General features: G+C 37.2%; 1 protein-coding gene across 1 annotated transcript in view; it reads right to left on the bottom strand.

Moving 5' to 3' along the window:
- Positions 1–14,214, bottom strand: part of LOC103131076 (low-density lipoprotein receptor-related protein 8-like) — a 24,687-nt gene extending 10,473 nt beyond the window's left edge. The window contains exons 1-6 of the mRNA XM_016665957.1: positions 13,763–14,214; positions 12,020–12,154; positions 9,851–10,228; positions 6,915–7,043; positions 6,582–6,707; positions 3,218–3,389 (exon numbers count right to left, since the gene is read on the bottom strand). Coding sequence (XP_016521443.1) covers positions 3,218–3,389; positions 6,582–6,707; positions 6,915–7,043; positions 9,851–10,228; positions 12,020–12,154; positions 13,763–13,823 — 1,001 coding nt within the window. The 5' untranslated portion in view covers positions 13,824–14,214. The remainder of the gene's footprint in view (positions 1–3,217; positions 3,390–6,581; positions 6,708–6,914; positions 7,044–9,850; positions 10,229–12,019; positions 12,155–13,762) is intronic.
- Between the last annotated feature and the right edge of the window lie 43 nt (positions 14,215–14,257).

Here is a 14,257-nt window from a genome sequence, read left to right as displayed (position 1 = left end):
AGGCACTTTGAAATGCGTTGCTGCTGAAATGTGCTATACAAATAAAATTTGACTGATTGATTAAAATACTTCTATAAATCAAGAAAGGAATTTACAGTAGAGAAAAACCCACATTTTAGTCCAAGGAAATTGAAACATTTTAGTCTTTGGAAGAACAAACCTCTCGTCACTGGCTATTTCTCTCTTCTTTCACTCAGGCATGAAAACAGAATCGCTTTTCCATTAAACTCAATAACCTTAAGTTGTCTAAAAGAAAAGAACAGGTATAATAAACAAGACTGACTACGTGATCTAAACCAGAAATCATGAAACAGCATCAGATTGAGTTAAATTCTCTAGACTCATCACAAAACATACATAGTCCTGTTTTTAAAAAGACAACTTATGAATCAAACAAAGTTTGAAACGTTCTACCAAGGTCCAAATAGTTTTGCTATATTACTTTAATGTAAATACAACGGAAAAGGAGCAATCAGAACTCGGACCTAGATTAAAGTAGATGGAATTTAGTAAAAACAACCTGTCTGAACCAGGTTGTTTCATCTCTTTTAGCCTCTTTTATCTGCTTACATAACCATGTTAATGTGCGACTGCCGGCAGTCACACATTAACAGTCTGAAATTGATTAGACTACTCTTTAAGGGAGGGTACAGATCGCAGAAAAGAATTAAAAGCTAAACTCACGTTACATCCTTGCCATATGGTGAGCTAAGTGTGGCCCCAGCGCTGGACGGTGAATGCACCTCTGTATCTGTTCCATTTGTATGACGTGTATGGCTTGCAACATTTGATCATTTTTTATATGTATATATATATAACCAAATCTCATTATTTCTCAAGGTAATTTGCACTGAGGGGTTCTGGTCGGGTCCTGAAACCGGTTAGCGAACCTGGGTGGTGCACAGAGACAAAAATGAATGAACTCCAACACATCTGTGGGCGATCATTTGGGCCTCGGCAAAGGGAATAACCTTCACACAGTCATTCGAACTGAATTAGTCATTGTTGGTGAATAAGAGGTGTTCCTATTTTGTAAACTTTATCCTGCTTTCCTAGCACATCCAGCATATTATGGTGTAATCTGTTTTTACTTTAAAGTCATAATTTTCCTGCTCCAAGGGGTCAACAGGTAAACTGCAGGTTCCTTAATAACTTCAAATGTAATGACCTGTGAAATAGGGAAATGTCTTCATTAAGTCAGAGACGAATGCACAACTGGTATTTTTTGCATGTTGCTTTGGTGTTTAATTTAATCAAATGCAGAAAAGTACATGGCTGGATTGTTCTGTGTCATTAGCCAGCTCACTAAAACTTAGCAAATCAAACTTACTTTATCACATACAAATGAACAACAACTGAGTTCACTGTAATGCAATTCCCAGCTTCCCAAGAAATCGCATCAGAAGTAAATGAAGCGTTTGTTTGAACTTGTACTTAGTAGAGCTCCACTGAAGAGCATGCTTGGATGGAAAACTTAATATCGCCAACACTTCTTTCAATTTCTTGTCTTTTGCAGTAGGGTGTCACCGTTTTTGTTTGCAGACTCCCTTCAGTCCGATAAATTTTTATCAGACGAAGGGAAAGTTCCTTCTTTAAACAATAGACACAAAACCAGGAAGGAGTGTCTGATAAAAACACATTTGCTTATTTTGTTATCTCTATTTTCCAGGGAATTTGAATTCTTTCTGCCTGTTTGATTTTAAGATTAAAATGCTGGTCTTTTGCAATTTCCCCATGGCTTTCATAACTTTCCACCACTATAATAAAACCTAAGGATAGTTACTCTTTTCAATGCTTTTGTTTTCTTTTGCATGTTTTACTGAATTAATTGTTAGCTGAGATCATTTATATTTTCCTTCCAGAATCTATTATTTTATCCACAAAGTTAAAATTTTTCCAAAACACAAATATAAGATGTAATTTTTCTAAAAATGTGTAAATCAGAACAAAAACTCAAGGTGAGGTATTCCTTGTTTTATTTTGCTTGTCCTCTTTAATAATAATAATAATAATAATAATAATAATAATAATAATAAAAGAATAACAGAAATTTTGAAATATTCACTTTGAATGGAACATTTTTCTTCTCTAGACTCTCTTTTTGGAGATTGCAAAGCATTTGTTCATGTCATAGTGCATATTTTTTTATCTTGTCCATCAGGCTGTGTGATTACATATTATGTCAGTTTATACTTTTTCTCAAGACACTGATTTTATCCTCAACTTAAAGAGAAAATATCTGAAGTTTTAAAGATCAGATTTCAACACTGAAAGAATAAATGAAGGACACTTACTCCTCTTATTCAGGTTAATTTAAAAAGAGAGAGAGAAAGTCAGGAAACAGGAAGTGATGTGAGATGCTGATTATATGAAACCGTTTCGACTTCAAAGCTGGTTTTCTGTTAGCCAGTTTTTCATACATTCCTTCCATCTCCCCTAACAAACACACACGCAAACACACAAAAACTACAACGAAAGGTTTGCTTGTACTTATCCCTGTCATACAAAGCTAAACATGATTACTTAAATTAGGTGTCAGGCTTGAACTTTGTCAGAAAGAATCAAAAAGCATGCAAGCTACAACCAAGAATGTAATTTCACAGATTTTTCTTTTTTGCAGCAGTTTGACAAAATAGAAAGCAAAAACAAATAAGAAGCTAACCAGAAACGCTGTGGAACTACTGACTGAAACAAGAGAGAGGGGCAACATGTGTGGAGGCTATACGCCATCGAAATGTGCTTACGCACATATTTCACACCCTGAAAGGAAACACACACAGGAAAACCTCTTTTTTTTCCAACCACTTTACAGTGTGTCGTCCTGCACGCGTAGGCTCATTTATAGTCACGGACCGGGTGTCAGTTTGCATCGACTTTGATGATTGCAAGTGAAGGACTGGTTTGATGGCACGCACATATTGCATGATAAGCAAAACGAAAGAATGTTCCCTCACTGTACACAGAAAAAAGTTCATTTTAAGAATTCTGAAATGCTACTGGGAGTGAAAAAAGAAATTTCCTCATGGTGGTGCCGTTTTAACTTATTTGTATGAACACGAAGACAAACATTTCCAAGTAGCTCAACACCATCAACCATAAATTTATTATTAACCCAGGTGAACAGTTCTGACCAAACACAAAATAGAGAAGTTATGTCAGTCTGACCTGTAAAACATTCAGGAAGAAGTCTAAGGCACCAAGCAGCTCCAGTTGTTACCTGTATATGGAGCCGCGTCCCCGTTCTGCCCAGTACACATTATGGGTGGAAGCCAGGACTGCTATTGGACCATGTCCCGGTGAATGTGGAACCAGTATCGAATACTCCTTGTTAATCAGGTTTTTCACTTGGATTCCTTTTGAAGTGCTGAAAACCAGCTGAGCTTCACGTCCTGGAAAACAGATATAAATAACTTTTAAGATTTTCCTAATTTAATTTGAGCAAAACAGAATGATAACATTGTGGCCTCTCTTGCTCGACTCAGTTTTATTTATAATTCACTAAAAATCCACTAAAATTTGCACAAGCTTCAAAATCTAACAATAGTGGTAAAAACATGATCAGTAATGAAGACTAATGATGTTTACAAGGACATTTACAATTGGTTTTCAAATGTAAAGAATTGAGCTTCTGGAATGGTTTTTCCAAAGATCTAACCTAAACGCTATTAAAATGAAGGGAGAATGCTTAAAAGTTGCATCCAAGCCATAAAACAAACATGGTTTGGTCAGTGGAATGGCCAAACTAATTTGGATGATTGGGAACTGAGATGTATTGGAGAGACTTTAGGGAAGATTGAAATTTATAATCTTCCTGACCTAAGACATTCTGTTTATGAATTGGCTTTCCCCTTGTGGCCTTGGAAGGGCTGCATATCTCTAATCTCTTCAAAGAAATGTAAACACAACGCTCTTCCCTCCTCACCCCCTGCTGTACCCATGGAGTTGTGAAGCTGAACACTCCTAAGGACATTCCTAGATAAACAACACCTTTATCGGACTCTGCCAGGACGCTCAGTAACGTGGCTTCATAGCCCTTCATCGCCTTCACTCATGTCTTTGTTTTGCCCCTTTGTTTTGTCTGAATGTTGCCACCTGCCCTACTGTGTCCATTCCTCTTTTTTGTTTGAGAAACGCTATTTAACCCAGAAAAGGATTATTCTAGTTTATTAGTAATATCAGAAATTGTGGAGTACGCACTATTTAGATCAATATTATACAGCCCAAAAATGGAATCAGAATTAGAATTAGAATAACTACGAACTTGGAATCCAGAAATACTTAACAGGAACAGTCACTGCTTAGTTTATATTACTTTTAACCCAGAAAAGGAATTAGATCAGTCACTCTTTACCTTATTTTATCAGAAACTGTAGAGTACTCACTATTTAGAAATGGTATTAGATACTTAGCAACCCTGAACAGGAGCACTTAGTTTACATACTTTAGAACAACATTAGATTAGTTTTCTTTACTCTTTTTTTCCGTTTCCCTGCTTTACTACGCTTTACTTCAGCTGAGTGCAGTTCAATAAATACCTGTCAATTGAAATCACCTGCAAGGAAACGCCTAAAACATGCAGGGCAGTGTGCCTTGACGGACCAGGGTTGGGAACACTGTTCTGTGCTGTGGTTTGCCAGAGCATCTTAGCAAGAATTGAGAGGAAATGACGGGTAAGCTGTTCAGGAAGACCCTTCCGTCCCGGGATGACCTCCTAACCCACTGCAAGTGGTGTGAGACAGAATTACAAAAATATCACTCCTGGTCAATGTTTGCCAACCCACACATGGGATCATGATGGCATTGGAAAGCCTCTTTTAGTAAAAAAAATTAAAAAACGCATCCTGAAAGTACACAGATGCTAGGTTGTTCTTCTTGCAGCTGTTAGCCTGAACAACCAGCACTGATCCTGACAGACCAAATTTGAACAAACCTGAACAGACCTGAGCAGATTGCACTTCATAGTGTGCAGTATCTATGTGGTCACATTTACTGGATTTTTTTGTTCCAAAGCAAAGCTTCTGTGTTTTTGTATCACATTTCTGAGCAATTCAATCAGGAAGTTAAAAAAAAATCCCCCTTTTCAATTGCTGCGAACAGTGAAAGATTTCTGATGTTGTGGGACAATTTCTCTTCCAAAAGTCCATGAACTATTGCTAGAAGGCATGAAACATTAACTATAATAAGTCACCAAATTTCTCATTTGAAAGACAAATGTGAGAAAACTAAAGTTTGGTCTCTTAGGAGGATACTGATTTGGCTAAAAAGGAAAAAGAGTTTCCATTCTCCTGACAGACTGGACTTACATTTCCTTTAAGTCATGTTTGATATATAACCAATTTCTATAGCAACTGAAGGGAACATAGTAACTTGATTGTCCTATGAAATGGCATCACTTTCCTGGAAAACACATGATACTGCTCCGTTAAAGATTTATTATCATTGCAAAAGGCAGGAGTGTGATTTTCTTAAATATTCCGCTGTGACAGTAACCCAGAAAAGAGGAAAAGAGGTCACTCTGACGGGTTGTTGGTTAACCCTAAATCGGGAATTGCCATCAAAGCATCCTGACCTTAATATTCTTGAGCCACTTTAAGGAAATCTTAAATATACAGTTAATGAAAAACAGTACAAGAATTTACAGGAACAGGAAGCTTTTTGGCAAGAAGAAAGGAATGCTTTACCATCTGAGAACATTATTGTTTTATCACTAAAAAATGCACTTTTATGGAGCAATACATGATACGAAAAATTGGGTTCTATAAACTTTTAACCTGGGTTTTTGGATAGTTTCTTTTGTCATATTTGTTATGACAAAAGAAACAATTGTTGGCTCAAAAAGACTTTATTCAAACACTAATTATATTTTCTGAAAAATGGCAACATTGCAAGGGTATGAAAGCAAATGTAAACAGATTGTGTTTAATGCAGAATTAAAAATGATTAAGGTTGGATAGCATAAAGAGTATTTCAGTGGTAATGTAGTAGATGTGAGTTTGATACAACAACGAGTTGGCTACTAGTCCAATATCTCTTCCTCTGTATATTCCAACATTGTCAAAGACTACAGGAAAAGAATAAGCTATGTCCTACTGGCAAAAGGGGGTTGCACAAAATATTAAAAGTTGAATTTGAAACATGCAGTTTAATTTTTGCTGCATTTTCAGTGTGAAATTTTGTAAATGCAATAAAAGAGCCATTCATTTTAAGGTGTACTAAATACCTTTAACAGGGGTGCAAATATACAAAAGAAGATTGAAGCCACAGTGAAAAAGAGATTTCTAATTTTAATCTCGGAATCAGAATTGTTTAAGTTGTGCATGAACCATTCAAATCTACTAAACAAATTTTGGACAGGCTTTCAGTATGGATTTTCATATATCTGACACACACACCTGATAATGTTTGGTTATTTCTTTGTATTTTGACACAGAATCAGAAATCTTGGATTAAAATCAGAATTATTCTTTTATCTTAATGACCCTAATCCTCTCCTGGACCAGCAAGTGTTGTGCAAGCTGTATGTGAAACACATACTGGTTCTAATCGTGTCAGTGGTTTTTGATTGAAATGACTGGGCTCACCCTCGGTCTTGCACTCTTTGGTCAGAGGGTCCATGTGGTAGCCCTCTTGACATTCACAGGTGAGGCTGTCGTTTCTGTGGACGCACAGCTGGTCACAGATGTCCCTCTCCAGACACTCATCGACTTCTACAAAACACAAACACATTTATGGCAAACAATGACTGAGTAAAAATAAGGACCATACAATGTTCTGTCATTTTCCAAGAATGCTGCATGGCAAAACCTGATGATATAAACAGGCAAACATTAATGAACAGATGCAGAACCTGTATTGGCCATAAGCTGAGAGTTACAGTATTGTCCACAGCAAAATAAATTGAGGCCGTCGTTCACCTTCACAGCGGCTGTCTTCGACCAGCTTCATGTTGTCCGGGCAACGGCAAAGGAAACCAATGGGCTGGTCCAAACAGTAATGGGAACAGCCGCCGTTATTCTCCTGACATTCATCCTGATTGCTGATATCTGCAAGATCAACCGTTACAGAAACCAAGCATTCATCTGCGTCACTGATTCTCAACAATACTTTTAAACATTTCTAACTTGCATTCCACTAGATTTGCAAACTTGTTTTTATTTTCATTCTTCATTCAGGCTCTCCCTATTTTTTTATTTTTTTTATCTTTTCTATGTTCTGGTCAATGAAGGTTGAGGTATTCTTATTTCTGAGCTCCTTGATAAGTCTTTGAGAAGCAAACATTGTTTTTGAATGTGCTATACAAATAAATCTGGACTTTTTTTCTAATACATAAGTTTGATGATTTGTGGCAAATACATTTTTTTAATGGAACTTCTATTGTCAATTCAGTAGACATACACAATAAATATTTTTTAAAATCACAAGTATAGCATTCAACAATATGCAGCTCTTCTCAAAGCTATATGCATGATATTTTGGTAATGGTTAAAAAGGGAACTGTCTATAAAAAAAAAAAAAAAAAAGCAAAAAAAGGTCCAAAAAAATATCACATACTAAACACTCAACTAAAGTCACCAACAGGAGAAGCTTAGCGAGAAGAAAGACAGCCAAGCAATAAACATACGACATGAAAGAGACCCGGAATACTGCAAGGATTAAGAGTGATTAGGCAAATGTCAATAGTGTTGTCAGGACACATGGATGTGTGCTTTAGTGTACAGTGAGGGAACATTCTTTCGTTTAATGTCATGGGTGTGTGCAGAACTGCATGTATGAGCCACAACGGGTAGATTTAGCCTGCTGGGCAGCTGGCCGTCCAGGCTACCCACATTGGCATGATTTTATATCTGTTGTGATTTTGATTAATATTAGAGGTGTGTTTTGGGTATTTGTTTAAAAAAAAGAAAAAAAGAGGGGGCTGAACGATGCGTGTGAGGCGGGGTGGGGGCAAGGATTCTTAGAGACTCCTTGTCACTAAGAAGGTGGGGGAGAGGGGGCAATGAACTTTTTGGGGGGCAAAATGAATGTACGTAGCTGAACATAGACAACAACATCGGTAGCCTACAGGCTACTTGTTAAGCTTAAGGTGCTGTATTGATATTAGCTAGTCATCTTTTAGCTAACATTACCTGCATCCAACAGCTTTACTCAACTAAGTCGGTTAGTTTGGGGGGAAAACTGTGAAAAGTTCTTTGCGTTTTGCTGGTTTGCTGCCGTGATTCTAACAAACCTGCGTAGGTCTGCACAGCAGCAGCAGGTCTCCTTCACTGCCGCAGAGATGTAAACCCAGCGCGAGTGTCGTAGTGTTGATGCTGCGTTTAAATGCGGCTCGGAAAAACAGGTTACCACATGTTAACAATGGATTAAACAGTTTTAACTGCTGATAAAAGTGACAGAGGACACAGATATGGGAAGTGTGGAAGCCCCTACTGTATCAAATTGACATAAGAATAACAGAGAGTTGGTCATTCTAAGGTAAAAACCCAGCACATATAGCGTTCTTTTTTTTTTCATCCAGACGGCTTTCCGCGCCCCCCCTGCAATGGAACGGCGCCCTCCCCTAGGGGGCGCGCCCCACAGTTTGGAAACCTCTGATTTATGGTAAGGATGAGCAATTTCACCATTCAGATTAAAAAATCCCCTTTGGCACAAATCTTTGTCCAAACTCATCTAAAATGTGTTAAAGTTGTTGTTCTTGTTCATTTATGTTTATGTTGTTGTAATAACTGAGGGAAACATTTATCCTTTTTCAAGTTTCTGTACATTACCTGTTTTAAGGAAATGTTTTTAAAATGCTGGGCTTCTTTTTACAACTTGAAGCACTTTGATTCTTTTAAACATAACATGAGAGCAGCTTTAAACATAACATAAAAATAACCACAGTCGAAACAATCTTCATGGTTTACATACCAGCCTTTAAGCTGTAACCGTCCAACCGTCCAAGGTCACAACCAATGCCACACACTTGATAGGGTTTATCAAGTGTGTGGCATACAACGTAGTGGAAGAGTGCTACATAAACATTTGACATGACTGGTTTAAAGGGACTTGTAATAGTCTATGCTTTTGTTATCTCTGCTTTTTATAATTATAGACATATAGACTGAAATACAATAAAAATATAGTCCAAAACTTATTGTCCCTAGAACTGTGTTAAAAGACTGCAGAGAGTCTGTTTCTGTTCAGAGGAAGTCAGTAATTCTTTAAGAATGAATTTAAAAATGCATACATGAAATGGTTGGTTATTACATCTCAGTTCAAACCTGAATATTTGATTATGTTTGAAGTTTGGAAAGCCAGTTATCAGAAGAAGCACTTGATTGCCCTCTGCTGGTGGTCAGCGAAACAGCAACATCCTTATTTCCACAAGGCATTTTGAAAACCAGCTGAAAACATTTAACCAAACATCTTGTTTGTTGGTTGATGAGCATTTGGAGAATAAAGTTGTTAAGATTTATGACTTGCTAGAACTTTACAATCCCAATTTCTATCCTTCTCTTGGGGAATCCATCATTTCCAGACTCTCCTCCTCTTCCTATCCTCACATATTTTATTTGATGTGAATTTGAACCAAATTAAAAATTCTACAAGGGCTCCATTAATAACATTTGGATTAATCAGAACTGGTAGAGCCATTTCTGATTAATCAGAACTGGCTCTACCAGTTCTGATTAACTGGTAGTTAATCAGAAAAAGGCTTTTTCCCCCCCTTTTCTTTAATCTCTGAATTTGAATTTTTCCCCAATGGTAAAATATTTTGTTGTTGTATTTCTGACTTAAAAAGTAGAATAAGTTCTACAAAGTGGATATTTTATAAACTTCTGTGCAATGTACATCCAGATGCCTCACTTACCACAGTTTTCCTCATCGCTGCCGTCAGCGCAGTCCGGGGAGTGGTCACACCTCCACGCATGCCGGATGCACGCTCCGTCTTCACACTGAAACTCTGAGGCTGCACAAGCTGAAGATTTCTGAGGAGAGGCCTGAACTGAACCGCACAGGCCCCGGGCTTCATCTCGTCCGTCTTTGCAATCGTCCCACCCATCACAGAGCTTGTTTCTGGGCAGACAGGCCTCGCCCGGCCCGCAGGAGAAAGACCCAGGGGTGCAGCTGTGACAGGAATCCTCATCGCTCCCGTCGCCACAGTCGTCAACACCGTTACAGAAGAGTTTTGATGATATACAGCGTCGGCTGCGGCAGGTGAACTCATCTTTCCCACACCTGCTGTGGCCTGTCAGGGCATAAAGTGGGGAGATACAGTGGCTGGAGGCATAACTAAAAATATATAGAAGGGTTCTGGTTCTGGTTTTTATTGACACTGTGCTCTACAGCACACAGATGGCACAATTACCTCAATTCTTTATACATCGTTTTTAAGAAGCCAAACTGTCTAATAACCTTTGAAAATCAAATGTGAGCCTTTTTCTTTTGTTGCTCAGGGAAACATACCCTGACCATTATGCTGCCATCACCATGCTTAACAGCTACTGCAGTCTTATCGTCTTGACTCTTTCCAAACATTCCTTTAGGGCAGATCTCTACAGCCTTTACATTCCAAAAAGTCATTTTTTCCCAGGTTGTCCAGCTGAATACATTTCATTTAGAGCAACAGATATCACAAGACATACTGAATAAAAACAACTTATATTTTTTTTTTAAATAAATGTTTACTTTAGAAAAGTTTTTTATACAGCTTCTATGTATTCTAATGATTGTGGAAAATTCTGTAAAAGAAATTCTCAACAAAAATGAAAATGGATCTAAAAATGTATTACTTGTGCTTTGAAAATTCAATGCAATTATTTCTCAAAATAAAACCCAGCTAAAACCTGAATTTGTGATTATGTCTATATTTAAAAATATTAGTTCTTTACTAATTGTAGTCAAAGTTATTTAGAGCCTTGCAGCTCTGGAGCCACCATGCGGTTTGTGCCTACATAGATCCATCTTTTTCCTCACACAGAAAATGTCCCTCAACTTTTCCATTCTGCTTGTTTTTATGTTCTCCTAGAGCCGCTCGCTGTAGGTCAGATATTCAAACCTGCTGGCTTTACACAGATCAGTGTTAATGTTTAACACCTGAAAGGTGTAAGATGTTTTCCCTCCTGCAGAGCTCTGCACTGCAGGTCTGAAGTGTTGAACTTTACATCAGATTCCTCTGGAACTTTCCACTTAGGGCTCAAATGGCCTCAGAGGGATTAGAAAAATGATAATCCCAAACAGTATCAGTGTAGTGATCTTTGCTGCAGAGAAGGAGCAACACTTTGCCTGCCATGCAACTTGAATATCACATTAATGTCAGGTTTAAAAATTCAGTATAATGGATTTCAGAGATGGTGCGCAGTAATGTTGGAAAGCAGTGTGTTTTTTTAAAATAATGAGCTATTAAAAAAAAACAAAAAAAAAAAAACACCAACAAACTGAACCTATCACCATAATCAGATTAATCTAATAAAGCCTCAATGTGAGTCTGCTAGGCTTTGAGGGATTGGTTAAAATGTCACTAATGATTTTGGAGAAGCTGGGAATATTCTGGGAATTCATCTTTTATCTAATCTGTTCCTGACAACACTTGTTTGAACTCAGTGCAGATTAGTTGTACTTTATGATTTCAAGGCACTGACTGAATCTCATGACTCTCAGGTGCTATGTTTGGATTTTTGAACCAAGTTCACTTGTATTAAATCCATCTCTTTCTTTTCACATAAATGTATGCCTTAAAAAGACTGAGGCTTCCTATTCTATGTTATCCTGAAAAGGTAATGAATTGTAAATAGTGCTTACTTATTATCTCCTATAAGAGCAAGAAGGGTGCACATAGTGTTTTTCACACATGCATTTCTCTATGTTGGCTTTGTTTTGTTCAGTAAATATGTGCTATCTGGAATCTGTTTTGATAATTTTGATATTTCATTTGAATATTTAGAGCCCAAACACATAAGACCGTAGGACTGACTGAAGGAGTATTTTGAGTTTACCATGATTGCGCATAGTTAAAAATCCCTGCAGACCATGAACTCACCACAGTGGTGCTCGTCGGATCCATCAGCACAGTCTGTGTGGCCGTCACACAACTTCAGCTTCGATAAACACGATCCATCACTGCATGTAAACTCCAGCTGCTGGTTACAGGCTGGTAAAGAGTGAGATGCAGCACCTGAAACACACAAACACAACGCTGTTTTAATGTCATGGTTCAAATTATCTGACGAGAAGATTCTTAATGTGTTAAATGCAAAGCAGAGTTTGACTGAAATCATTAAAATGCGGGTTCACGTAAATTGTCTCCTATTTCTAACAACTTAAACATATAATTACTTCATTCAGATGGCATAAAATTGAGCTTTACTGACAACCAGATATACCTTTATCTGTTATTTTTTTAAAACTAAACAATAGGATTCAGACATACTTATGTGAAATCATTCCATAATTTTAAAATACCCTTAAATGGGTATTTTTTGATGCATCAAGCTAAATATGAAATATCGACCATGTCGATGATCTTTAAATCTGATTTTATACCAACCTTGCTTTGTTACATTTTACCATAATTTTATTAAAAATCCTAGAATTCGCTGCCAGCATTTTATTTAAAAAATATCTACAAGATATGAAAAACTGATTTACATCTTTATCAAGTGAAAATTCAGTAAGAGGTTGTGGTAAGTTATTGTAACATGGTTTTGGACTGGAATGGTGATGCATACAATACTAAGGATTCTAGGTTACTGGTTCTTTAATATCTACTTTCTCTGAACTTTTTCATTAACTTCCAGAGTGATAACAGAAATGCACCATCTGGACAACAACTATATTTAAGAGTCACTAGCAAATTACCCATAAATGATTCAAGACTAAAAAGCATTTTTTTCCAGCTGGATTCAGAAGATTTAGCATTTTAAAGGCTTCATTAAAACTTCAGCTCTAAACAAAATCCCGGAGGAGTTGAAAAGGATGCAGTAGCACAAAAAAATCAAAAAGAGATAGAGGAAGACGTTCAAATCAACTTTTCGATCTATCACAATGGGTAAGGGATTAGATCTCCGACTTCAACATCTCTCTGCTCAGCTTTCTTTTTACATGGCCAGACAGAGATTTACAGAGGGGTGGTGGAAGCAAATGATGCAGATTAGCAGTGTTCGGCAACAACTGATGGCCAACTTCCAGATGTTATTCTGACATATAATTTCTGCTGTCCAGACATTTAGCTGTATGACAGTCTTCAATCAGAGTTCTCCTTATATTGCTGCAAGACTGACTGCTACTGGACATACTTCATCCCCACAGCTTCACAACACACAATGAGTTTTTGAAGATACTTGATTTTGAATTAGGACAATATTACATTTGGAATACATAAAGTATCTTTGAATTAAATTGTACTATCAGATGTTGACATGAGTTACTCGGAGGTTACTGTGATGAACACAGCATGCGGAGTCGCTGCCACTAACATTTATATTTTTTTACCATCAAAATAAAGTTAATTTCAAACTTATGTCATACATATTTCAGTCCTAATACGCATGTGCTAAGTTATGAAAATGAAAGTCTGATTTCTTGCAGCAGATATCTGGAGACGCAAATAACACCGTGGCGTGAGAACTGCACGAGTCTACTGCAAGTTTGAAGCAAAGCCAGCTGGGAAGTGACAATACTACCGCCTGCAGACAAATTTTAGTCCGCCACACACAGAGTAAAAACACAAGTATAAAGAGACATGTACTGTAATAATAGTGCATGTATAACTGATGCCTCTTACCCCGAATATGAAGCAAAATGAGCAATGCGATGAGCAGAAATGAGCCTCCAAGGTGCCCCATGCTGGATGCGTCCTCAGCAGCGAAGAGCCGAATGGCGCGGAAATATGACGCAATAACCTTAAACGTTGTAACCTGTCAAATAATTGCTTTTAAAATATTTAACAAAATCTGCTCTAAAAGACTTCATAGTTTTATTCCATCCAAGACCTTAAACAGATGGATAAAGAGGGATGATTTTTTTCCCCCCAGAAATATTTATGTGGTCTTTTTCTAATTCATCTTTGATTAAAGTTTCTGCAACATTTTACATTTTGTGATTTCTCTTGTAAAAGGTGCGTGTTTGGCTTTGTTTTACAGTGGACAACTTTAGCAAACACAGACATTATTGAACTAATTTAGATTATTTGCTGATTAAATCCCACAGTAATGAATAGAAATGTCCTGTCCAACATTTTTCACGTTTTATAATTAAAAGCAACCAGAACTCAAAAGGG

Source organism: Poecilia formosa, unplaced genomic scaffold (genome assembly GCF_000485575.1).
Source record: "Poecilia formosa unplaced genomic scaffold, Poecilia_formosa-5.1.2 Scaffold10, whole genome shotgun sequence".
Classification (NCBI taxonomy): Eukaryota; Metazoa; Chordata; class Actinopteri; order Cyprinodontiformes; family Poeciliidae; genus Poecilia; species Poecilia formosa.
This window is presented reverse-complemented; position numbering and strand designations above follow the sequence as displayed.